This window comes from Narcine bancroftii, chromosome 12, assembly GCF_036971445.1.
Source record: "Narcine bancroftii isolate sNarBan1 chromosome 12, sNarBan1.hap1, whole genome shotgun sequence".
In the NCBI taxonomy this organism is placed as follows: domain Eukaryota; kingdom Metazoa; phylum Chordata; class Chondrichthyes; order Torpediniformes; family Narcinidae; genus Narcine; species Narcine bancroftii.
The window spans coordinates 83917698-83943703 of record NC_091480.1 but is presented as its reverse complement, the minus strand read 5'-3'; the positions used below and the strand labels follow the sequence as shown (position 1 = coordinate 83943703).

Genomic DNA, 26006 nt, shown 5'->3' with positions numbered 1-26006 from the left:
GAGGTTGAGGCTTAATCTAACAGGGGTTTATAAAATTATGAAGGGAATGGGTACGTGGACAATAAGTTATTTCACGACGAGATGATAGAGCTATAACTGAGCAGTCGAAAGTTTGAAGGGGACTTATTATTGGTGATTTTACATTTAAAATTGGAACCTTGCCCTTTAATTGCTCTTTTATGAACATCTGAGAAGATGATGTGTTACTCACTCAGTTCAATGCTGCATTTTATCTTTTACTTCGTTGATGGCCAGACGTGCAATTTTGATTAAATGGAAAGATAATACCCCACCTACACATGCACAATGGCTAAGGGATATTATGTCTTGTTTAAATTTGGAAAAAAATTAGATATGTGGTCAATAACTCAAATATTAAATTTCAAATGAAATGGGGTTCATTCTTGGACTATTACCACAATCTTAAGATTTAATGTTAAGTTGAAATCTTGGCATTGTGTTGATCCTCTCCAAGTCTGGTCCACCTGGATTTACGAATGCTAATCTTCCCCCTTGCTTAGAGGAAGGGGATTTGAAATTTGCTTCTTTTTTTGTCATGTATTATTTTAGTGTCTTGAATGTACTTTGGAACTTGTACTTATGACCATTATTTTGTAACTTTTTTCTGATCTTGTAGCACATCATAATTACATAGATAAGTTTTTTTTATTGTAAAATATCGATAAAAGTAAAAGTTGGAAGGGGGTCCGAATGGGATCTCCCCCCCCACTCCCAGCATAGAAAGTGTTTGGAATCTGGAACACTCTGCCCGAGGAGGTGGTAAAGACAGCTACCCTCACAACATCTAAGTCGCATCCAGGTAAGCACCTGAATTGCCAAGACTATCGACCAAATGCAGGTAAATACGATTATTATCAATAGGTATAATGGTCAGCATGGACACTATGGTGGAAGGGCCTGTTTCTGTGTTTGGCAAATACTAGAGCGCATCGGATGTCCCCCAAAGTTCCTCAACATGATTATCCAACTGCACAAAAACCAACAAGGTCGGGTCAGATACAGCAATGAGCTCTCTGAACCCTTCTCCATTAACAATGGCGTGAAGCAAGGCTGTGTTCTCGCACCAACCCTCTTTTCAATCTTCTTCAGCATGATGGTGAACCAAGCCATGAAAGACCCCAACAATGAAGACGCTGTTTACATCCGGTACCGCACGGATGGCAGTCTCTTCAATCTGAGGCGCCTGCAAGCTCACACCAAGACACAAGAGAAACTTGTCCGTGAACTACTCTTTGCAGACGATGCCGCTTTAGTTGCCCATTCAGAGCCAGCTCTTCAGCGCTTGACGTCCTGCTTTGCGGAAACTGCCAAAATGTTTGGCCTGGAAGTCAGCCTGAAGAAAACTGAGGTCCTCCATCAGCCAGCTCCCCACCATGACTACCAGCCCCCCCACATCTCCATCGGGCACACAAAACTCAAAACGGTCAACCAGTTTACCTATCTCGGCTGCACCATTTCATCAGATGCAAGGATCGACAATGAGATAGACAACAGACTCGCCAAGGCAAATAGCGCCTTTGGAAGACTACACAAAAGAGTCTGGAAAAACAACCAACTGAAAAACCTCACAAAGATAAGCGTATACAGAGCCGTTGTCATACCCACTCTCCTGTTCGGCTCCGAATCATGGGTCCTCTACCGGCACCACCTACGGCTCCTAGAACGCTTCCACCAGCGTTGTCTCCGCTCTATCCTCAACATCCATTGGAGCGCTTTCATCCCTAACGTCGAAGTACTCGAGATGGCAGAGGTCGACAGCATCGAGTCCACGCTGCTGAAGATCCAGCTGCGCTGGATGGGTCACGTCTCCAGAATGGAGGACCATCGCCTTCCCAAGATCGTGTTATATGGCGAGCTCTCCACTGGCCACCGTGACAGAGGTGCACCAAAGAAAAGGTACAAGGACTGCCTAAAGAAATCTCTTGGTGCCTGCCACATTGACCACCGCCAGTGGGCTGATAACGCCTCAAACCGTGCATCTTGGCGCCTCACAGTTTGGCGGGCAGCAACCTCCTTTGAAGAAGACCGCAGAGCCCACCTCACTGACAAAAGGCAAAGGAGGAAAAACCCAACACCCAACCCCAACCCACCAATTTTCCCCTGCAACCGCTGCAACCGTGTCTGCCTGTCCCGCATCGGACTTGTCAGCCACAAACGAGCCTGCAGCTGACGTGGACTTTTTACCCCCTCCATAAATCTTCGTCCGCGAAGCCAAGCCAAAGAAAGAAAAGAAAAGAAAGAAAAGAAGAATGCAATAACTCTACCTATAATCCTCTCACACGTTTGCTTTTACGAACTAAAATGAAAATCTCTTTTTAAAGCCGAATCCCCTTCAGTTGCACAAATTTCAGGTGGCTGACCAGTTTGTGCTGCACCTACATTTATGGATGTGAAGCCATGAGAGTGTTCTACGGCTACAGGCACAGAAAATTCACGTGAATTCACGAGGACAGAGGTATGTTAATGAACAGCTGATGTTTTGTGGATACAGCTCTTATAGTCAAGGCAACACACAGCTACTTTATTGGGGATGGATTCAAAGCCAGGATTAGCTGGAATTTTGTGCGAACTTTCACTGAGAAATTGTTGCAATTTTCCCTCCTGAATCTAAAAGATATTGAAGCCAGCTGCAGACCACAGTTAAGTGAGCATAGCCTGTAGATTGAATCTGGGACCTTTCGGATCCATATGATAAACTGGAGAAAGCTGTTTAGCTATTAAAATTTAATGCAAAGCAGAAGCAAAACTTGACCGAAATTGTACTCATGAGGGGCAACCACCAAGAAATGGCAAGGGTGAAGATTATTTTTTTATTAACTTTTGAGTTATTGTAAAACAAAATAAACAGGGATTTTAAAGCTCAGTTTTCACATTTATTGCAGGGAGGTGCTCCAGTTACCTCTCAAAGGAAGGTCAAGTTCGATGAATATCAAGAGTGATGGTGCAGGGAATATTCAGATATGACAAGAAACAGGATAATCTTACACAAGAGACATTCTGGATAATTTTCCTAAGGACATATTACTTGCCTACTCAACTTAGTTGCAAAGACAATAATGTTGTGAAGATCTAAATCCTTCTATTTTCATGGAAACTTAAGGATGAAACAAAAAACAAATGGATGACTAATGGACAGAAAATTAAGACAAGGACTAGAAATGTTATTTTCTGGTTTGGAGGCAGTGACGTGAGGAGCTACAGGGATATGAGTGGTTTACACTCTTAATTCCATGATATGAATGAGCAGACCAAATGTAAGGTACCCAAGACAGCTATATATTGTAAATCTCTTCGAGGACTTGACAGAGGAGCTGAAGGAATGATGTTTTTATCAAGTCACAATCTCTAAATAAGATGTCAGCCATTCAGAGCAGAGATGAGAGGAATTTCTTTCACCTGGGAGCAGGAATTTAAATAAAAATCTCAATCCAGGAGAGTTGTGGAGACTGAATATATCCAGGACAATAAGTGATCAGTCTTGGAACATTAATGAATCAATGAACACTTTAAGTGAAGGAAATCTGCATCTTACATTCTGCTTCGGCCGTCTCCAACCAGCCAGCATCAACCTCCAATATCCATTAACCCCCTCCGACCCGGTTTCTCTTTTTCCCTTATCCCCCATTCTCCCTTCCTCCAGCTTCCCAGCCTCTTCCTTCTCTTCTCCTATAAGAGGGCCATCTTTCTCAGCCCTGTGCCTCAGCTTATTTCTCATTTCCCCTCCCACTTGCATCTATTACCTGTTAGCCTGTGTTTCCCCCCCCTCCACCCCTCCCCTCCCCCCCTCCCCTCCCCCTCCACCCCTCCCCTCCCCCCCCACCCCTCCCCTCCCCCTCCACCCCTCCCCTCCCCCCCCCCCACCACCCCTCCCCTCCCCCCCCATCCTTCTCCTTCTCCTCCTCCTCCTCTGCCTTTTTATTCAGGCATCAACCTAGTTTTTGGCAGTCCTGAAGAAAGGATCAGGCCCCAAACATCGAGCGACTTTCTGTGGATGCTGCATGACCTGGTGAATTTCTCCAGCACTTTATGTACTGCACTAGTGAAGAAAAGTGGTGGGGAGGTGAAAGATCAGCAATGATTGCAGATATGAATGACCTGCTCTTGCATCTTTAACCTTCGACTGCAAACTGCTTAGCAGTACAATTTAAAGGACATCGCCCAAGTCACTTTGAGATCCCATTTTAGCAATCTACACTCGCAGACACAGGAAGAGTGGGCGCTTTAAAGGCATTGCGCTTACCGCTACACTAACCATGCTGCCCAAATATTAATGCTAAATATTGGCAATCTCCCTGTTCTTCAAAGTTTGCCATGCCACATTTACATTACTTCTGAGAGTGTGGATAAGAACGTGTTATCATTTCATCCAAAAAAACACCTCTAACACTGCACCGTACCCGACTGCAACATCAATGCGATAATTAAATGTGCAAATTAAAAATGCTGCTATAATATTTATTTAAATCCTATTTTCCCAAGACAATTTAAGCCAAAACTATGCAAAACTTGAATGTTTATTCCATGAGAGTGACAGGTCACTAAATCTACAATGGTGTCAGTTTCAAGTAATTACACTGTATGGGAGGATATAGCAGCAATTTTACCATTTCCTGCGCCACCTCTTCTGAAACGTCCTTGTATAGTTCAAAGAGAAACTCTATGGCTTTGTTGTCTTTGTATTTGCCATGGAGTTTCTTTGATTCATCCATGCGGAGCCAGAGCTTTAGGGCAGATTTTGCTCCATCATCTTCCTCTGCAAGTTCCACATGGACCCCAGTGTCCTCTTGGAAGAATGAATGGTCGAGAAGATCTTGAATGGTGTACCTGCTCAAAAATAGAATAAGACACTAGGATTAAGCTAATCAACACATTTTGGAATTTATATTCAAATCATTGATTTCTTAATGTACGGTTACTACTTCCTGACTAACTTCATTTAAAAAAAATCAAGTTCAAATTTACTTATTTTTTAATAATAACATAATAATAACATAGCCCAGTAACAGGCCCTTTTGGCCCACGAGCCCCTGGTGCCCAATTACACCCATTTGACCTACAAACCCCGGTACGTTTTGAACAGGAGGAGGAACCTGGAGGAAACGCACGCAAGCATGGGGAGAACGCACAAACTTCTTGCAGATGGTGCTGGATTCAATCCCAGGTTGCTGGTACTGTAAAAACATTGCATTAACCACTGCCCAAACTGTGCTGCTCTGGTAACTACTACTAGTTAACTAATGCTAAATATTCCCGTGCATCTTCAGATTGCATTGTGCAACCAGTATACTTCAGTAACAAATAAAAAGTAATTAGAGAAATGCATCTCAGTTTTCTAAAGTAAACCTGTCACTCTCATGGAATAAACATTCAAGTTGTGCATAGTTTTGGCTTAAATTGTCTTGGGAAAATAGGATTTAAATAAATATTATAGCAGTATTTTTAATTTGCACATTTAATTATCGCATTGATGTTGCAGTCGGGTACGGTGCAGTGTTAGAAGTGTTTTTTTGGATGAAGTGATAACACGTCCTTATCCACACTCTCAGAAGTAATGTAAATGTGGCATGGCAAACTTTGAAGAACAGGGAGATTGCCAATATTTAGCATTAACATTTGGGCAGCATGGTTAGTGTAGCGGTAAGTGCAATGCCTTTAAAGCGCCAGCGAGCGGTAGTGGGGTTCAAATCAAGCTCTTCCTGTGTCTGCGAGTGTTTTCCCTGGGGGCTCCAGTTTCCTCCCACCGTTCAAAATGTATGGGGGTGTAGGTTAATTGGGTGTAAATTGGGCAGCACAGACTTGATGGGCAAAATGTGCTGTATGTCAGAATTTAAAGTAAAATGATCCTTTATCAAACGGCTTGCTATGTGCTATTTGATGATCACGTTTTCGTCCTAAAAGCATTTAACTCCTGTAAATAATATTGAGTACACATCTCACAATATAAAAGTTTGTCTTTGCTTAGATGACCCACAATAGGCAAATGTCTTCAGTTTTACTAAAAAAGTGTTAGGAGTCAATGTGGGTTTATTGTCATATACATAAGTACATGGTTCCGATGCACCAAAATTCTTACTTGCTGCAGTGAAACAGGTATGCAAGATAAAGCAACTACAATAGTAAAAATTAAATTCCCGCAGTAAGTCAAGTCAGAAACAAACAATAAATATCTTCCTTTTTAAAATATTTTTATTGAATTTAACAAATAAGCATAAATATAGAATTGACAATTACATAATAATTCATTTGTACACAAGTAAGGACACACAATAAAAGCCAATGGAATAAAAAGTAGATAAAAATACATCAATAATTGCTTATATCAAAAACATTTAATTGAAATGATCTATGCAACTGTTAAACCCATTTGTTGAAATAACGTATAAAGTAAAAAAACTAAAACTAAATCTAATCTCTCCCCTCCTTCTAATTAAGGTTACTTTATAAATTTTAAAAACATCAATAATGTGGAACCACTGGTGACCCCTGGAGAATAGGCAATGAACCACCAGAACATACAATAACTGTTAATTCTTCCAATTATAAAAATAATTCTAAGAGCCCCACAATTTCATAAATTGCAACTTTCTATCTTTAATATTATATCTAATTTTCTCTAAACTTAAATAGGACATTACATCATATAACTACTGTGTATGAGTAGGGGATGAATTGTTTTTCCATCTCAATAAAATTGCTTGTCTGGCTATCAACGTGGTAAAAGCTAAAAAAAAATTCTGAGACGCCGATATGTTTATCAGAATCATGAGATAAACCAAACAATTAATGGGCAAGATTCCAAATCAATCTTAAGAATTATTGATAAAGTTTAGAAGTTTCTTTCCAAAATCTCAACATTTGGGCAATCCCAAAACATATGGATCAGAGAAGCTTCAAAAATTTTACATTTCTCACATAATGGATCAATATCTGCTGATGGGATGTATTAATTTGATTAAAATGAATATTTTACCAAAATTTTTGTATCTTTTTCAAGCGTTACCAATTTTTAGATTTGGGAAAAAAAAACCCATGTATAAATAAAGCCCATCTCTAAAAGACCACATTAAATGGAGGATTATCACTTCCAAATTTTAGATTATACTATTATTTTATTCATTGTTTGAAACTGATGAAAGCAAGTTCCAGAGCAGTAGATGGCTGGAAGTGCTATCTGTCTGATGTTTCTCTTGAAATAGAGGAAGGAATGGAACTCTGTGGTAGCTTGAAGAAAGAAGTTACTATCTAGAAGACCCTGATGAGGCAGGTTTCATCAGCGAGACCCTGAGGTGACTAGTGGTGGTGCCTCAGTTGTGGAAATCCTGGAGCAACAAATATCTCTCTCTGCAAACCCTACAAGAACCTTCCTGAGAGGTAAACATTTACCTTTCAAGCACCAAGCCTGGTGAACTTTATACATGTTAAATTCTGTGCACAGTATGGTGATTGCCTGCAACCAGAGAACTTGGAAGAAGGAGAAGTGAGATTGAACTGTGAACCATGTAACCATATAACCATTTACGGACCCCAAAGAACTTTTTTTGAATTTACACACACATTACATACATGTGCGCTTAGAATTAGAAGGGGGTAATTTGGGTACATATAGTTAAACATATAGTTAAGTATAGAGTTAAGTTAAAGTTTGATTCTATTTTCATGTATGAAGTTGATTAAAAATAACTTTTGTTTTGAAAACCACTCATCTTGGTGAATGTCTGTTGCTGCTGGGGTTTGGGGTCCTTTGGGCTCATAACAGCCTGTCCTATTATAGATAACCATCTCTTTCAACCGTTTGTTGGATGCAGGTTTCAAGGAATGGCATAGGTGTTCAAAGATTTAATGATCTCTTTATTCAGCATAATTTTGCCACTTTTGAATAATTATCATCTATAAGAATCTTTCCAATAGATACTTTTTTAGATATTTTGTTCAGTCTACGCTTTCTGATTTTCCGCATATTTCCAACACTAATATTTTCCTTTTTGAATATTTTATTTTCAAAGACTCATGCAAATGCAAACAAACAATACAAAACATGTAATATAATTACAGAGTCCAGTATTTCATCCCCCCCCCACCCCCTCAGGTTCCCCTCCCCCCCTTATATTCTTGATCTGTTTTTTAATTTATGGTTTTATTTTCATGGTGATTTAACATCATGTATTTAAAATAATTTATTAGATTTAAATTAATTTTAGTAACATAGCTCTCCTTTCCATCAACATTGAAAGGCTACTATCCTTTGGGTTGAAGCAGGTACAAAGCCTAATCCCAATTCTGTGATCCCAAAAATAGCTGTAAATCTAGGTCCAACACTTTAGCTAAAGTTTCAAAAACAACTTGCCAAAAATTATCTAACTTTGTATGACAAAAACAGGAATCAAAGTGGCCTCTTCGAATTTACACCTATCATAAATAGGACTTGTATTTGGAAAAATACGGGCCAATCTGTCCTTATTACCTATGTGCCCTATGCACAACCTTGTACTGAATCAGAGTGATGGCTCAAATTGAAGAAGTATTGACAAGTCAAAAAATTCTTTCCCATAAATCATCAGAAAGTAGCTGCTCAAATTCCAGTTCCCAAGCACCTTTAATTTTATCCTTGGATATTGGGTGTAAATTTAGTAAACTGTTACAAATACTACCGATCAATACTTCTTGGGAAGGATTTAATTGAAGAAGAGAATCGATCAAATTAGTTGAAAAGGCAAATGGAAAATTTGGCAGAAAAGAGTGTAGAAAATTCCTAACTTGAAAATATCTAAGGTATGCCTGAGGCAAATGGAACTTTTCAGCTAATTGATCAAATAACATGAAACAATTTCCTTCAAACATATCAAAAAAAGGTCATTATTCCTTTATCTTCCCATGGGGCAAAAGCTTGGTCAGGTGATGTCTTAAAAATAATTGGAATAAATTTTACTAGACAAAATAAAATGGTTTAAATAAAAAAATTAAGAAATTGAAACCAAACCCTTAATGTATGACTGAGAATTGGATTAAAATCTTGTTTATATACTTTAGATAATGCAAAGGGGAGAAAAGTACCTAATAGAGAAGTTAAAGAGTATCCATGGAAAGATTGCAACCTGCCTACTTTACTTCAATGGCTTTCTTCCATTAGGCCATGCTTAGATCTAGAAAAAAATTGCGTCAAACATTTGTTTCTACCTTTAACGTCAAAAAACCTGTCGACCATTTATTCAAACTACACTGAACCACTTCCAGTTTGTTTTTTTTTCCCCCTGCAAGTGCGTTGTGTTTACTCAGGAAGAATCTCTTTTCTACTTACTTTGAAATTACTCTTAGAATTGATTGACCAGTTATTTTTGTTTTTGGCAGGTTTTTATCTTTTTTCCATCAGTTAGATTTTTAAAATTTTTTATGCATTAACTCTATTTCCTTACTCAATATAGCTGTCAATATAAGGAAATGTTGAATTAATTTGAAAGTTCTTGATTGTTATATTCAAGGACAATGCATATGACTTATTCATGTTTTATGTATATTATGCCTTTTTTGTGGAAAATTAATAAAAGGATTAAAAGAGAGAGGATTTAAATTCAGTTCCCATGGCTGGGATCAAGCGCGATTAGGAACAAAATTTGAATGTAACATTTTCAGATAAAGACTAGTTCTCTACTCTCAGCTTGATCAATGATTCCTCATTTTGTGCAAGACACTGTTTATTACAATTTAAGGTGGTGCATTTAACTCATATGTCCAAACATAAATGATCTTGTTTTTAAAGCAATAAATATCAAAGGATAGATAAATAAATATTCAAAGTTGCAGATTGTGCAAGAATAAAAGTGACATTTCAATATTGTTGACAGATCTTTCAGTGGCCCCAGAGTTGTATATGATTAGGCTTTGCATCATGCAGGAAGGTTCAAGAACCTAATAGCCATTGGATTAAAAAAAATGTGCTTGAAACTGAGCATCTGTACTTTCTGCCTGAAGGGAGCAGCAAAAAGAAGTTGTGACTGGGGTGATGGGATCCTTTATGATGTTGGCTGTCCTCTTAAGACAGTATCTCATCTTGTTAATTTCCATGGATAGGTGGCAGGAGCCCATGATGGACCTGGCTAGGTTTGCCACTTTCCTCTGCCTTCTGTATTTCTGCACATTCGAGTTTCCAAAGCAGGCTGTGATGCAACCAGTCAGTATACTTTCCAAAGTATCCCCATAGACCAGGGGTGTCAAACTCAAATTCACAGAGGGCCAAAATTAAAAACTTGGACTAAGTCGAGGGCCGAACTAAATATTTATTGAAAATTTTCAACAACATCTGCATGTTTTCTCTTCTTTCAACATATGTAATGTTAAACTTTTTCTTATTAAAATAAATGTTTAATAATAGTTTTGGATAAACTCTTTCATTGTCATTGACATTGGCCCATTTCCTTTAGCGTCTGAAACCGTGGACATGATGAGTCAATGAGGGATGATTAAAGCAGTGGTCTTCAAACTTTTTCTTTCCACCCACAGACCACCTTAAGCAATCCCTTACTAATCACAGAGCACCAATGGCACAGGGACGCGAGTGGAAAGAAAAAGGTTGAGAACTGTTATATTGCGGTAACTCCACATCCGATTAGGTTAATTGTTAGGCAAGTGGTCAGAGAAGGACCCCCCCCCCCACCCCAAGAAAGGCTTAAATCACAGGAACAAAATAAGCTTCCGTCTCACTGCTCCCAATCTTACACACAGTCCTGATGTGGAATGTGGGGTCGCAGCTCCACGTTCACCCGAGTTCAGGTGCTGTCTGTGTGGAGTTTGTACACTCTCCCCTTGTCTTGAACCAACAGGTCGGTCGCCTGACGAAGGCACCCGAACCCCCCGTTGAAACGCCGGCGTCCGGGGCGGTGGAGGAATTGGCTGAGAAGAGCGTGTTGCTCCCACCCCCCTCCCATGGCTGGAGAGGGATTAAACTGCAATCTCACGGCGCCGGGCTAGTCTCCAACAAAAGGAGCGGGAGGCAGGGTCCGCCGCGCACGGAGCGAGGTGGAAGGCATCGCCAACGAGACATTCGGTCCGGTGTCGCCGCTGAAGCGCAGACCCAGCAAGGATGGTTCCCAACTCCAGCCGCGTCTGTGTGTCCGGGAGCCGGGCGGGCTGAGTGCGGCGCTCCGATCCCCGGGATTCGGGACTCTGAGATCCCTCCACACCTCCGGCGTCTTCATTTTCACCTTCAGTGTGCATGCGCTATACTGGCGTGGCGGCCAGCGGGCCAACTCTAATATATATTTAATATGATCTTGCGGGCCAGCCCGCGGGCCAGAATTTGACATGTGTGCCATAGACATTTGACGGAGTATTTGATGGCATGTCAATTCTCCTCAGACTTTTTAGAAAGTAAAGACTTTAATGTGCCTTCTTCACAGTCGTCTTGATGTGCAGAATCCAGGACTCCAAGAAACTTAAAGGTAGGAACCCTCTCCACCACCGTTCCATCAATGCTTCCTAAAACCTACAATGAGCTCTTACATCTTGCTGACTTTGAGAAGATTTTTGTTCTGGCACGACACAACCAGTTTCTTGATCTCCATCTGATATTCTGACTCCTCATTTCCTGTTATTTGGCAAACAACAGCGGCGCCGTAGGCAACTTTAAGGATTGCATTGGAACCTAACTTTGCTGTGCAATTGAGAATGTCAAGGGAATAGAGTGAGGACTAAAGCAAGGGAGAGAAAGAGAATGTTGTATTGAGATAGAGGAGCACCCATTATACTGTAGAAAGTTTGAAGGGCAGAATGCGTTAATCCAGCTCCTATTTTTAATGCGAAGTATCAATGGACTACTAAATGCATTTATAATGTTATGATTCTTGATTAGATAACATCCAAAGTTTATGCAGATAATTTCCTAACAGTAATAATGCTATTTATAATTCTCTACAGGTAATCTTTGGACATCTAGGTGAGGCTTTTCACTGGCAAATGTTCTCAGTAAAAGCAGAAAAGGTCAAGGATTAGTGATTCATTTTCTGTTTTGCAGTTACAACAGGCAGATAAAATGTATTGGAATAGGGATGCAAGTGACTTGAATGTGATCAATTAAAAAGTGGTGGGGATGGTTTTGATTTTATGCAGTACAATGGTCAAGTTAATTGACTGAGGATTGCACTCTTAGGCAACGAATTGCTGCATCAGCCTCCCATGCGACTGTTACAAGGTAGAGGGGCACCTCCCATAATGTTGATATAAACAGTTCAATAACTCTCCAAGGTCCTTGACATCATTTGGACCTTTCCTTTTACAACAAGGGATGTCACACTCATTCAAAATCCCATCTACTATGATGAACTATGACAGTTTTGGGCAATTTAAAAGATAGTATCATGTTCATTCTACTGACCCAGGAATACAATCTGACTCGAATACAATCCAACTCCAATAGGGTCATCAATTTGCAGATGCCATGACAGTCATTGGCCTCATCAGCAACAATGATGAGTCGAAGAGGTGGATAATCTAGTAACATGGTGCGAAAATTACAACGCAAGTCTCAACGTGGACAAGACAAAGGAGATGATTGTGGACCAGGGAGGATCACCTTCCACTACACATTAACACCTTGGTGGTGGAGAGAGTAGAGGGCATGAGGTTCCTCAGACTCCACTTAATAAGTGATCTACCCTGGACACACATCTCCTCACTAGTCAGGAAGGTGAAACAACAACTACACGGTGAGGTGGGCAAGGCCACCATGCTGACTTTCCACAGGAGCTCTATCAAGAGTGTCCTATGCAATACAGTCGTTGCAGAGCATTGAATCAGAGGTCAATCCACAGGACTATAAAAGCAGCAGAAGGGGATCGCTTGGGTCTCCTCCTCCCTCTCCTCATTGACGTGATTTACTGGGATTGTTGTTTGAAGAGGGCTTGCAAAATCATCGATTATCCCCATCACCCTGCACACAGCATCTTTCAACTACAGGAGATACAGGAGTATTAGAGCCAGTGCCACCAGGCTGAGAAACAGCTTCTTCCCTCTGTTAACAATATTTATTTATTTTTGTATGTGTACTTACATACTACATATGTATGGTTGTCTGTATGCATGTTTTGCACCGAGAAGAGAAAGCTGTTTCGATGGGTGTACTTGTACAATTGCATGACAATAAATTGAACTAGGTATACGTATGTTCTTTTAAAGGCCACAAATGTTTAAACTTATCTCACTTGAGTAGGAGGAGCAGGAATGTTCTTCCTACCCCAATTATCAACCACTTAATGGAGTGAAACTTGGAAGTTTGCAGATGATGTAATTGTAGTAAAAACACAGCAAGTGCTGGAGGAGCTTAGCCAGTCTCGCAGCGTTCACAGGAGGTAAAGATATTTATTAATTGGATATGATAAGAGGAAAGGTGAGAATGGATTATGGCTCTGTGAAAAGGAAGAGGGAAAGAACTAGAGGAAAGGAGACAGGGGACAAAGATTGCGGGGTTGGGGGAACGGGGGGACGGACGTGGTTTTAACGAAAACTGGAGAAGTTGATTTTAATGCCATCAGGTTGAAGGGTGCCCAGACGGAAAATCACTTCGTTCAACACCTCGGTTCTGTCCGCCACAATAGTGTGGCTCTCAAGGTGGCAACCCGTTTCAATTACCTGTCCCATTCCCTTGCTGACATGTCTGTCCATGGTCTCAGGCACTGCCAGTCTGAGACTACCCGCAAACTGAAGAAGCAAAACCACCTCATCTTCCAGCTGGGAACCCTCCAACCGATGGCATTAACATCGACTTCTCTGGTTTCCGTTAAAGCCCTCCCCACCCATCTTCATTCCCCAGCCTCCTTTCCTCTAGTTCTCTCACTCTTCCCTTTTCCCCTTGTCTCCTTTCACAGAGCCAAAAATCAATTCTCACCTCTCCTCGTATCATATCCAAATTAACATCTTTTCTTTGTTGGTCTAGACTTTCTCCCTCCATTCTTCCACATTTCTTTCTTGAACCATCTGCCTGCTTTTTGCTTATACCTTGAAAAAGTGCTCAGCCCAAAACGACAGTAATATATCTCTATCTCCTATGGATGCTGCGAGACTGGCTGAATTCCTCCAGCATTTACTGTGGTTTTTTTAATGTTATGCTGATCATTGTTCCTCTCTAATTCCTCTCATCAACTACCAACTCCTCTCTCGAGAGAGAGAGAGTGCTGCTGCTTCACCTTTGAACAACTGAACAACCTGCGGCACCTCAAGGACAGCCTGTGCTTTCTCTCGCCAATCTCCATTACCTACATCTCCATCAACACTGCCTGCTCAATGCACGCAACCTTCTCAATGCACGCGACCTTCCTTTTCTGATTGCTTTACCTTAATGTCCCATTCATCTCGATCCCCAGTGACCTGGTCATTCTACAGCCCTCCTGATTTGGTCTCACTCTTTTTGGTCGTAACAGTAGCTTGGACTTCTGTAACAGGTAATGCCAACAGGGCGCTCTCAGCTCAGTCAGAGTGAAGCCAAAGGCCCATTATCAAGTGCTACAGGCTTATCCATCAAGATGTGGGTCAGATCTCTGTAACTAGGTATATACCTGGCCACTTCTGAATGAGGTTTTTTCATTCATATTCCTGGCTATTAACCTCAAAGCCTGTAATTGTCTTTTAAAGAATACAATTCAATCGAGGGATTATAAATTACAATCTAATGCTTTTCTCACTGCAAATTAGTGTGACACGATAACAGGCATGCATTTAAAAGATGTTTGCTATTGTGACAGAAACTAGAACATCTATGCACACTACTCTCTTCCCACACAAATGGCATGGATCTCATAGTAGTTAGCACAGCACTGTTACAGGGCCAGCATCCTGGGTTTGAATCTGGCACTGTCTGTCAGTAGTTTGTAGGCTCTCCCCGTGTCTACATGGGTTTCCGCTGGGTGCTCAGGTTTCCTCCCACCCTTCAAATAGGATCATAGATCAATTGAGTGTGATTGGACAGTACAAACTAGTGGGCCGAAAGGACCTGTTACTGTGACGTATGTCTAAATTTTAAAAATATATAAGGGGTATTTCCTGTCTGCTAGTTGTCCATGTAGAATTGGCAGGGATGATTCAAAGAGCAGAGGTGAACACTATCGATCTCAGGTAAGATTACCTGGTGACAAATGAAGAGCAGATTCTTACCTCTCATCTTTATTTTGGCGGATGCATCCTTCAATTATCTCTTTCAGTTCAGGAACTTTTACCTTGTTAAAACTGGCGGGCTTTACACCCTATAGAAAAACAACAAAAAAAGTTCAGGGCAATCAAATGTATGCAACAGTTGTGTCTGACAATGGATTTAAATGGATAGGCTGATTTAATTATGTGTCAGTTAATTCCAAGTAGAGAAGTTAAGAAACTTGATAAGTGTGTCATCTCAACTTGGCATTTGTCTGGAGAAGACGTCAGTGCAATTTATTCCAAAATGCATTGGGCTGATCTCTTAGTGATGCAAATTATTTGGCCTCAAAGAGTGAAGCAGATTCTGACCCTACCTGAACCATTGCCAGGGAATCTATTATACTAATCTCTTTATTTGTCTTGCAATACCAGTTATTACTTAACTCCTTAACACAACTCTGATGTTAAGACCCTCAATCATCTCCCCAGTCATATCCTTATTGTTGCAAACTCATCCAATAATTAGCTTCACCACAAATCCCTCCATCTTGATCATTTCTCCCTTCTCCCTGGACCTTTTCACCACCCCAAAAATCTCCCTCTCCCATGATCCTTGCCACCTGATCTGTCACACCCCACTTTTCTCTCCATCTGACTGCCACAACTCCACCCTCTATACCCCCACCGTTCTTCCTGATTTCACATTCCTCGTTAACACTCCAACGCATTTCCTCCACAAACTCCTGTCACTGTCGAGAAAGGGCCTTTGTGTGATTGTAAGGCCCTATTGTGATGCCTTAGCCCTCATGCAGTAGAATACTTGAGCCTGGGGAGGGGGGCTCACATCCAACTCCTGGGTTACCCAGCACAGTGATTCTCTCATGTACACTTGACTCAGCACACAGATGCATTTTTAGACCCAAGTATTTCCTCACGCATGCTTATACTTTCCCCACGTATTTACATTATATATAATTCAGGAGGTTATTAGCTAAATAGACACCAACCTGATAAAGTTGCCAGGAAAGAAGCTACAACAGGAGTTGTTTTAAAGGCATCACAACCACCAAGTGTGGCACTTACCTTAATGGCAAAAGCTGAAAAGCGTTGCACTCAATAAAGAACATGCTCGACATTCATCAAAACGTCGAGCGTAAACTATGGGCAGGTCCGCTTAAGCAGTATCAGCTTAAGCAGTTAGATGGAAATAAGCTCATTGTATAACGTCCAAAATTTTCCAATGAGGTAATCAAATCAAGGTGGTTGAGAAATTCATTTACAGTTTTACTGTTTATTGCACATCAAAGTCAGTCTATTCCTGTACGAGCTAGTACTGATGACTTTGAGTAAAATTAAATTTGTTTTAACTGCATTTCTTCTTGATAACTCAGGCCATATAATACAACTTTCACTAAGGTCAAATACATATAATCAGATTTGCATCAACACAGTTCAGCATCATTAACTATGTTGGCTGTTTACCAAGATTTCTGAAATATCCCCAGACCAAAACATGGAACAACAACATCCAAAGAGATTGGGGAGAAACATCACATCATTGGTGGAATAATTTAAACCTCAGCAATGGGTGTTCAATATGAACACATCAGAGAAGTAAAGCTCAATTTGAAAAATAGGCCCATTTCTGCTCCTGTGTATTATGTTTTAAAAGGCACTGGTGAGATCTCACGGAATATTGAGAGAGGGTTTGGGCTCCCCAATGCTGACATTGGAGATGGTACAGAGGAGGTCCACAAGGATGAAAGGATAAGAGTGTTTGACAGCTCTTGGCCTGTACTCATTGGAATTTAGGAGAATGAGAGGGGATCTCATTGAAACATTTTGAATGTTGAAGGGTATGGACAGGGTAGATGTAGAAAGGTGTGAGAGTCTAGGACACAAGGGCACAACTGCAGGATTGAAGGGCGTTCAATTAGAACAGAACGCAGAGGAATTTCTTCAGCCAGAGGGCGGTAAATCTTTGAAATTTGTTGCCATAGGTGGTTGTGGAGGCCAGGTTATGGGTATATTTAAGGCAGAGATTGATAGGTTCTTGATGAGCCAGGGAGACAGCTGGGCAGTGAGAAAATAGTTCAGCTCATGATTAAATGGCAGGGCAGATTCAAGAGACAGAATAGCCTATTTCTGCTCCGATGTCTAATGATCTTATACTGAAACCTACCATCACCTGTTGCCGCCATGTCCTATCTTTCAAGAGTGAACTAAGGCCACGCTGTCTAGCTTTAGTTGGTGTGATTCATTATAAATTCTGGTCTCTTTGCTGAGGCATCCATTTTTCTAACAATATAGCTGCTGTCCATCGCATGCTTCAATCTCAGAGAACCCTGCTTCATGATATTGTACTGGTACAATTGGATGACAAATAAACTTGAACTCATCAGGATGCACATTAATCTTTGTGTTACTTCGAGTGATTGCATTGACTTGCCCCCTATTGAGGTCCCCACACTATTTTAGAGGGACCTTTGTATCTTGATCCTCCACTCCTTACCACAATCATAATCCATGATTGATTCCAGAGATGAGGGGATTAGCCTCTGAGGAGAGATTGAGTCATTAGGGACTGCACTCGCTGGCATTTAGAATGAGAGGGGATCATTTAGAAATGTATAAAAACATGAAAGGCATAGATAAGATAGAGGTAGGTAAGTTGTTTCCATAGGTAGGGGTGACCAGAACTAGGGGAACATGGCCTCAAGATACAGGGGAGTAAATTTAGGATGGAGATGAGGAACCGCTTTTCCCAGAGGGTGGTGAATCTATGGAATTCACTGCCCATTGAAGCAGTGGAGGCGACCTCAGTAAAGATATTTAAGACAAGGTTGTATAGATTTTTTACATAGTAAGGGAATTAAGGAATATGGGAAAAAAGGCAGGTAGGTGGAGATGAGCCTATCATCAAATCAGTTATCATCTCATTGAATGGCGGAGTAGGCTCGATGGGCCAGTTGGCCAACTCCTGCACCTAATTCATTAAATTAATTAGTTACTTAGACTGCAATTTGAAGATAGAAAAGGCAAAAGTTTCATTGCCAGAGGGATAGAAATCACAGAATCACAAATTAGCTCTAAATATTAAGGCGCACTTAACAGGGCAAGGAGTGATCATAGACAAATGGCAGAATTTAAACATGGCTGCCTTCATATGGGCACATTCAATTGTTATATTCGACATGTGCATACAGTACAACTCCGATTATCCAAAATCGGATTATCCAACATCAGATTATCCAAAATCCTCAGTTATCAAAAATGTTTTTGGACTCGGAAGTGACACCCTTTTGGCCCCGAAAATTATTTTGGATAATTGAGGATTTCAGAAAAATTAGAAGTCCTCATTTACCCAAAATATTTTAAGGCTGAAATGACATAATTTCACTTGCAAAAAATTTTGGATCAACGAGGATATCCAAAACAATTAGAAATCCTCGGTTATCTGAATTTTTTTCAGAGCCAAACTGATGTCACAGGTTGGCAAATTTGGAAAAATCTCGGAGTATAATTTATCTTATTTTGTTCAGGTTGCTTTTTGGTGAGAATTAAACATTATTTTATGCTTTAAAAGCCTTCCCTTGTTGTTGTTTAAACATTTTTTCAAGTGATTTGCTGTTGTTACTGGGCTGTTTTTAAAAAAATGACCAGTTCTCCAAAAATATTGTTTATCTGAAATATAGGCCTGGTTCTGACCATTTCTGATCATTGGAGTTGTACTGTTTCTGTGTATTCTTAATGCAATTAATTAACAACTATGGCTGAGAATGGGGAGCTCCTAAACTCAAGAGAAAATAAGGTGTGCAGTTTAATTCATTGTTCTGTTAATTTATCTTGCCTACATGGTTTGCATAACATTCTGGCAGCCATGTGGCTGGCTCCTGCAAGAGCTTGGGAGCAAAATGGGAACTGATGTTCCCATTTTGTCCATCCGACTGATCCATTGTACAGCTCTGATTTTACTGGCTAGGGCACAGGCTTTTTTGATTTTAGCTTGTAGTGACTCTAACATCACCACCCGACCCCCGACATTACTACTAGCGGGGTTAAGTGGAAATCAGTGCTGGGGTGGGGGGTGTTTTGAGGATCCCCACCCCAAAGCCCAGCAGTGGACTGGTCATCAAGTTTGTGATCGAAGGGCTGGAATTCCTGGGCGAGCTTCATGGGTGCAGCATTTGCACGGGGGCTGCAGATGTTACTGATGCGTGTGTGTACTTGGACTCCAGTTTCTTCGTACTAGTGATACCCCTTAACCCTTGCCAGTATATAGAGTCAACAGATGAGGACATCAATCAGCAACTGCAATCGAGTACTTCAACCTACACACTCTTTTCATCACACATGTCCAGCAGGAGAATGGATAATGTCATGTCCTATTCAAAAGAGTCAACAACCATCTCTAATTACTGTGGATTCTTGCTATTTGACACAAACATGATTGTTTTGCCTGGGTGTTTGAACAAATGTGCAGGATTTATGGCTCTCCAGTGTCCTTTCAACCTGTTAATGGTTTACAAGGATTGAGTGTCCCCATGCACTGAAGGTTCTGGTCTTAATTGCAAGGTTTCTGTGTTAACGAACCCTGCAAAAGGTAATTGATGCAGCCCAGGACATCACAGGCACAACTGTCCCCACCATCGAGAACATCTACAGGGAACGCTGCTGTTGGAGAGCAGCAGCAACCATCAAGGATCCACACCACCCACCACACACTTTGTTCTCTCTGCTATAATCAGGAAAGTGCTAGAGGTACCACAAGACTCACACCTCCAGGTTCAGGAACAGCAGCCCCCCCCCCCCCCCCCCCTCCACCATCAGACTCCTCAACAACAAACTCAATCAGGGACTCATTTAAGGACTCTTACTTGTGCACTTTATTGATTTTTTTTCCTCTCTGTATTGTACACAGTTTGTTTACACTTGTACATTGAGTAGTTTTTTTTGCACTACCAATAAATGGTAATTCTGCCTGGGCCACAGGAAAAGAAATCTCAGGGTTGTATGTGATGTCACGTATGTACTCCGAATAAATCTGAACTTTGAATTACTTACATTCATGAATGGACTACTATCATGGCAAGATCTGCATTTAACGACCATCACTAAACTGCCCTTTAATCATGGGTTGCTTGGATAATTTCATTGATCAGTTAAGAACAACTGCACTGCTCTGGGTCTGTGTTACACACCAAGGAAGAAAGTGGATTTTCCAAATGCCAAGGTGGTGGACAAAAAAAAGCAGAGTTTACTCAAACATTCTCCCACCCTCAACACCACCCCTCCCCCCCATTTCCACCTTCTGTCCAGATATCTCTCATGTTCCCATACACCTTGATGAAGGGCTCAAGCCTGAAACGTTGGTGATGTATCTTCACCTTTGCTACATAAAGGCACTGTTTGACCTGCTGAGGTTCTCCAGCATTTGTGTGTTTTTCACTTAACCACAGTGTCAACAGAATCCTGCGTTTTACCCCTTAATAAACCTTTAAATGACTCTCCTTCTCTCTCCATTGCTGGTGATGTGTTTCTGATCATTTCTGCTTTTGTACCAGATATTTCTTAGCTTTTTATATCCCTTTATCAAGGTCACTGAATTTAAGTGGCTGGGATATGAACCTCTGTCATCCAAGTCACTTGTTTAGGGCTCTAGATTGGAATCTGGCAACTTAATCACTGCCACCATTCTGGCTACTGCAATTCCAGGAACACCAATAACCCACTCACAAGCAGCCCCACTGTCACTACCACTACACATCATGGTTGGTTGGTCAAACTGGGGAAATTAAAACCATTATAAATAACTATTACTGACCAAAATTACAAATCAAAGCATCCAGATGCCTGACCAAGTGAAACATCATTTGGCAATCAAGGCCCCAATCCACTGTTATATTAAAAGTGTTTACTGTATTCACATGTCATCTGCAGACCTGACTCTTGGATATGCAGATAATAGCCCTAAAAACTATCAGTGTTGGATACAATGGCCATCAAACAGTTCCAAATCAATCCACAGCAACTTTTAAAATTTTTTTAAATTTAGAGTCACAGCACAGCAACAGCCACTCCTGGCCCACGAGACTGTGCTGTCCAAATACACCGATTAACCCACAAACCCCATACATTTCTGGACAGTGGGAAGAAACCTACACGGACATGAGGAGAATGTACAGGTTCCTTACAGACCGCGCCGGATTCGAACCCAGGTCGGTGGCACTGTAACAGCGTTGCGCTAACCACTTTGGGAAGCATGTCCCCCTGAAGACTCTCACTTACTTCTCAATCCCGCAGAGTTAAACAGTAATACCAGAGACTTCAATCAGATAGGAAAATATTTTGTGAAGAACCTTTTTAAAAGTATGGGTGGACAAAATGTATGGGTGGCATAGTTAGCAAAGCGGTTAGTGTAACACCAACGACCCGGGTTCGAATCTGGCACTGTCTGTAAGGAGTATGTATGTGTCTGCGTGTTTCCTTCGGGCACTCCGGTTTCCTCCCAGCTTTCAAAACGTACGGAGGTTGTAGGTCATTTGGTGTATTTGGGCGGCACGGCCTCATGGGCCAGAATGGCCTGTTACCGAGCTGCATGTCTAAATTCAGATTTCCTTCTCCTAGGACATCTGGTGACCATTTCATGCAGGACAGAGCCTCCTTCATTTCAGGACATGCCCATGATTCTCTAATTACTCAACATTGTGGATTCTTGATATTTGACACAAACTTGATGAACCCAATGAATTTATCAAATCCGCCATTTTGAAGATTTAGGCCCAAGATAGTAATGTTAGACTTCAGCAATCTATTAAAGGTGCAAGCAAAAAACTGGCAGAAGAGGCACCTCAATGTTCCCTTTCTTCTGACACCGGGGACCATGTGACTTTCAGAGCCCCCATCTGACCCATTTCTCCACAGTAACTCCCCCTGTCTAAAACTAGGGGCAATATACAATAACCAATGAACCCAACAAACCACACATCTTTAGGAACAGGAGGACCCAATAAAAGACTAACTTGACTATGGGGAAACACAGACAGCATCTGAATTCAGGCTCAAACAGGACCCTGCTAGCTCCATCACTGTGCTGCCCATTCCCCATCACCCTGAAAACCTCATCCAACGTCATTTGGCTCACTGCCCTCCCTAACTCTTCGTGAAACGGACCCTGTTCCTTCAGTAGCCTGGGACTAATTTCATCCAGCCTGTTCTTTTGTCAGGATTCTACTGATTATCCAAACTCAGTTAAACAAACTCCTTTCCTTTTCCTGAGCACTTCAAAGAGAGCAATTTATGTGGGTTTATGGAATCTTTTAATGTACAGCAGGGGAACACTTGATTTCAAGGCATTAACATTTTAGCCATGGGCATATTTCCATTATGTTGATATTTTAACTCTTGCTCAATGCAGTCAGAAAATGTTTTGACTTTCAGTGGTCAATGAAACATAACTGATTGTTCAGTCCAACTTTCACCCAAGGTCGTAAATAATTTGATTTTGTAAAGGTGCCCTTGTTTCCTCTCAAAAACACATATTTGAGGAAAGACGTGCTGGCATTAGAGAGGGCTCATATAAAGTTTATGCAAATGATGCCAGAAATGAAAGGGTTAGCAAATAAAGAATGATTGTTGGCTCTTGGACTGCAGTTGATGAGAAGGAACTTCATAGATGTTGAAAGGCCTGGACAGAGTAGATGTGGCAGGAATGTTTCCCACAGTAAGGGGTTCTAGGACAAGACAGCATAACATCAGGATGAAAGATCATCAATTTAAAGATGCAGAAAATTTTTTTTGGTCTGAGGCCCGTGAGTCTGTGGAACTTGTTGCCATAGGTGGCTGTGGAAGTGAGATGATTGGGTGTATTTAGGGCAGAGATTGACAGGTATTTAATTAGTCAGAGCATCAAGGGTTCCAGGGAGAAAGCCGGGAGTGAGGCTCAGTGGGTGGGTGGATCAGCTCATGATTAGAATGGTGCACCAGACACGATGGGTCAATAGGCCTACTTCTGCTCCTGTATCTTGTGAAAAACCCATAACGTGTTTCAACATTTTCTCTTGAATATACTTGTGATCTTTACTAGGATGATGAGACCAGGGGATTCTGTGGAAGGGAGATGGGGTGGAATCGGGAGGGTATGTAGTGGTGAAGGGGTAACTGGAAACTGGCGCCAGTTTTAAAAGCAACACAACATTCATTTTGAGCATAAATCAAAACCTGAAGCTGGAAACTAGAGGCTTACTTGAAAATGGGTCTCAGCTTCATCTAACAAAAAGCAATAAATCAATTTTGCCCAGAGGTAAACCAGAAAAGGGGTGGACAGGAGAACAGGATGGTGAATTCAATCCACTTTCTGTCAAATTTACCTGCCAGGTCTGAACACAGGCCAAGGTTGAAACATTCAACTGGCCTAAAGGCACAGACCTAGAGCTTTGAAGAACCTCCTTGATTCCAGGCACAATCCAATATTACCCTGACGTCAAAGGCAGTCTCAACTTGAGAATTCAGCTCTTCATTTGAACCATAACTATCTGATGGTTATATTTGTTGAGGTGCACCAAAGAAGAGGTACAAGGACTGCCTAAAGAAAGCTCTTGGTGCCTGCCACATTGACCACCGCCAGTGGGCTGATATCGCCTCAAACCGTGCATCTTGGCAGCTCACAGTTCGGCGGGCAGCAATCTCCTTTGAAGAAGACCGCAGAGCCCACCTCACTGACAAAAGACAAAGGAGGAAAAACCCAACACCCAACCCCAACCAACCAATTTTCCCTTGCAACTGCTGCAACGAGCCTGCAGCTGACGTGGACATTACCCCTCCATAAATCTTCGTCCGCGAAGTCAAGCCAAAGAAAAATTATTAGTTCCAGGCCACGCTTATGGTCAGTGGGTTGTTGTCCCATTTGTTTGTTTTGACCATGGTGTGGCTTTCAGATTAGCAATGCACTCATTCATGGCCTATGTCTTGCAACACTATAATTTCAATTTAAGATCTAGGAGACAGAAGTTTAAAATCATAGTATAGAGGTGTGTTCTAATTCAGCTACACCATCTTAACCAGGGCTGTTTCGGGAGGGAATTCCAAAGTTGAGGAACCTCATTGCTGAAAAGTAGGGAGAAGATAAGGATGGTGGAGTTTCATTATCAGGGTAAAGAGGTAAAACTCTAGAGGGATTTGAAAATTAAAAAAAAAGAATGAATGGAACCTGCTCTATATTGGTGGGGGGGGGGGTGGGAGAAGGGCAGAAGGGCTTTGAGTGACCTCACACTTGCTGTGTGTGAAGTGAAGATGTTAATGAAGACTGTAATGGAATAATCATCTCAAGGCAACAAAAGATGTTACTATGAGGTTCAGCAGTAAAACAATGATCTTGAAGTTGAAAATCCCAGAATTTATCAATTTCAACTTTGATTCACAAATTAATTCTTCAGTTAAAGGAAATTAAAAATAAGTTTGTACTTACACTTGTTACTTTGCGATATATCTGGGCTGCATTATGACACTCTGAGTATGGGTATTCTGAGGTGGCCATTTCCAATAAGCACATGCCAAATGCATAAACATCAACAGCTTCATCATATTTTTCCTCATACATCTCAGGGGCCATAAATTCTGGAGTACCTGAAACAAGGAAGGTTATTTTAACCGCCACAGTGCTTCAGGTTAGGGATTTTGATAGAACATGGTCACATTCACCTGGTTATTTATATACCAACATCAGAAACTCATCTTCCTGGTTCCAAAACTGGTTGTCAATTTTCACAGGAGAGACGCTCATTTGAAAAGGTTAAAGGTAATAAATGCAGAATTAAGGCAAAATAAGGGAGCTCATTCCCAGTTTGTCTTCTTTTGTAAATGCAGACATACAGAATGGTAACAGGCTCTTTCAGCCCAAGAGCCTGTGCTGTCCAATTTACACCCAAATGACCGATTTTTTGAATGGCGGCAGGACACAGGGAGAACATACAAACTCCTTACAGACAGTGCCAGATTCGAACCCAGGTCGCTGTCAGCAAAATAGCGTTGCATTATGCTAATCATGTCCGCCAATTCATCCTTCCTGTTCAAGACAGTTGATGTTGTCACCAACATATTTTAATCATTTTAGCCTTGTCTTCTCTTTTCACTTCAGTCATACAATTTCATTCCTGTTCTCTGTTGTTTGCTGTTCTCAGTACATCAATGGATCTCAGTCGATCTGTTGGACGAATATAGTATCTATGCAGTACATCCACCAATCTTTCCCGGTGATAGTTCTACAACTTAGTCAGAGACAATATTTCTTACCCACTCTCTTTTCAAACACATTGAGTATGCATTTGTTGACCTCTTCTGAGGATTATGTTAAATAACCATGAACATTTGGCTCAAGGGCAGCCTATCTGCAGCTCAATGCTTTCTATTTCTTCACATCAAAGCTGTCCTAGCCTTTGGTCAATAAAATACAAGATTATGTATTAATTATGTCTTAATTCACTTTAAAAGTTTTATATATTTAAAAAATAGGTGTCCATATTCATTCATTCTGGATTCACGCCAAATTTGTGCAAAGAACACTTTTTCTAATTTGGTCTGAGATGAATGTAGGACCTAGCTGGTATCAAATAAGAATTCATTCATTCAGGTGCCTTGCCGGTTGGTGTGGGTGATCATGTCTCTCCATCCATCACATTCTCTGACCCTCTGAATTGTAGTTGTTCCCTCCCTGTTCTCCTTCGGTGAAGGCTCTATAACCATATAACCACTTACAGCACAGAACAGGCCAGTTCGGCCCTACTAGTCCATGCCATAGCAAATCCCCACCTTCCTAGTCCCACTGACCAGCACCCGGTCCATACCCTCTAATCCCCTCCTATCCATGTAACGAT

At 41.2% G+C, this 26006-nt stretch overlaps 1 protein-coding gene across 5 annotated transcripts in view; it reads right to left on the bottom strand.

The window, feature by feature from the left end:
- wnk4a (WNK lysine deficient protein kinase 4a) overlaps positions 1–26006 on the bottom strand; it is a 108255-nt gene that overhangs the window by 29124 nt on the left and 53125 nt on the right. For 4 of the 5 annotated variants that reach the window (XM_069907283.1, XM_069907285.1, XM_069907280.1 and 1 more), the window contains 3 exons: positions 24602–24759; positions 15157–15245; positions 4626–4848 (listed from right to left, as the gene is read on the bottom strand). In XM_069907283.1, the coding sequence (XP_069763384.1) occupies positions 4626–4848; positions 15157–15245; positions 24602–24759 (470 nt within the window). The remainder of the gene's footprint in view (positions 1–4625; positions 4849–15156; positions 15246–24601; positions 24760–26006) is intronic. The other variant, XM_069907281.1, reaches the window with a different exon arrangement.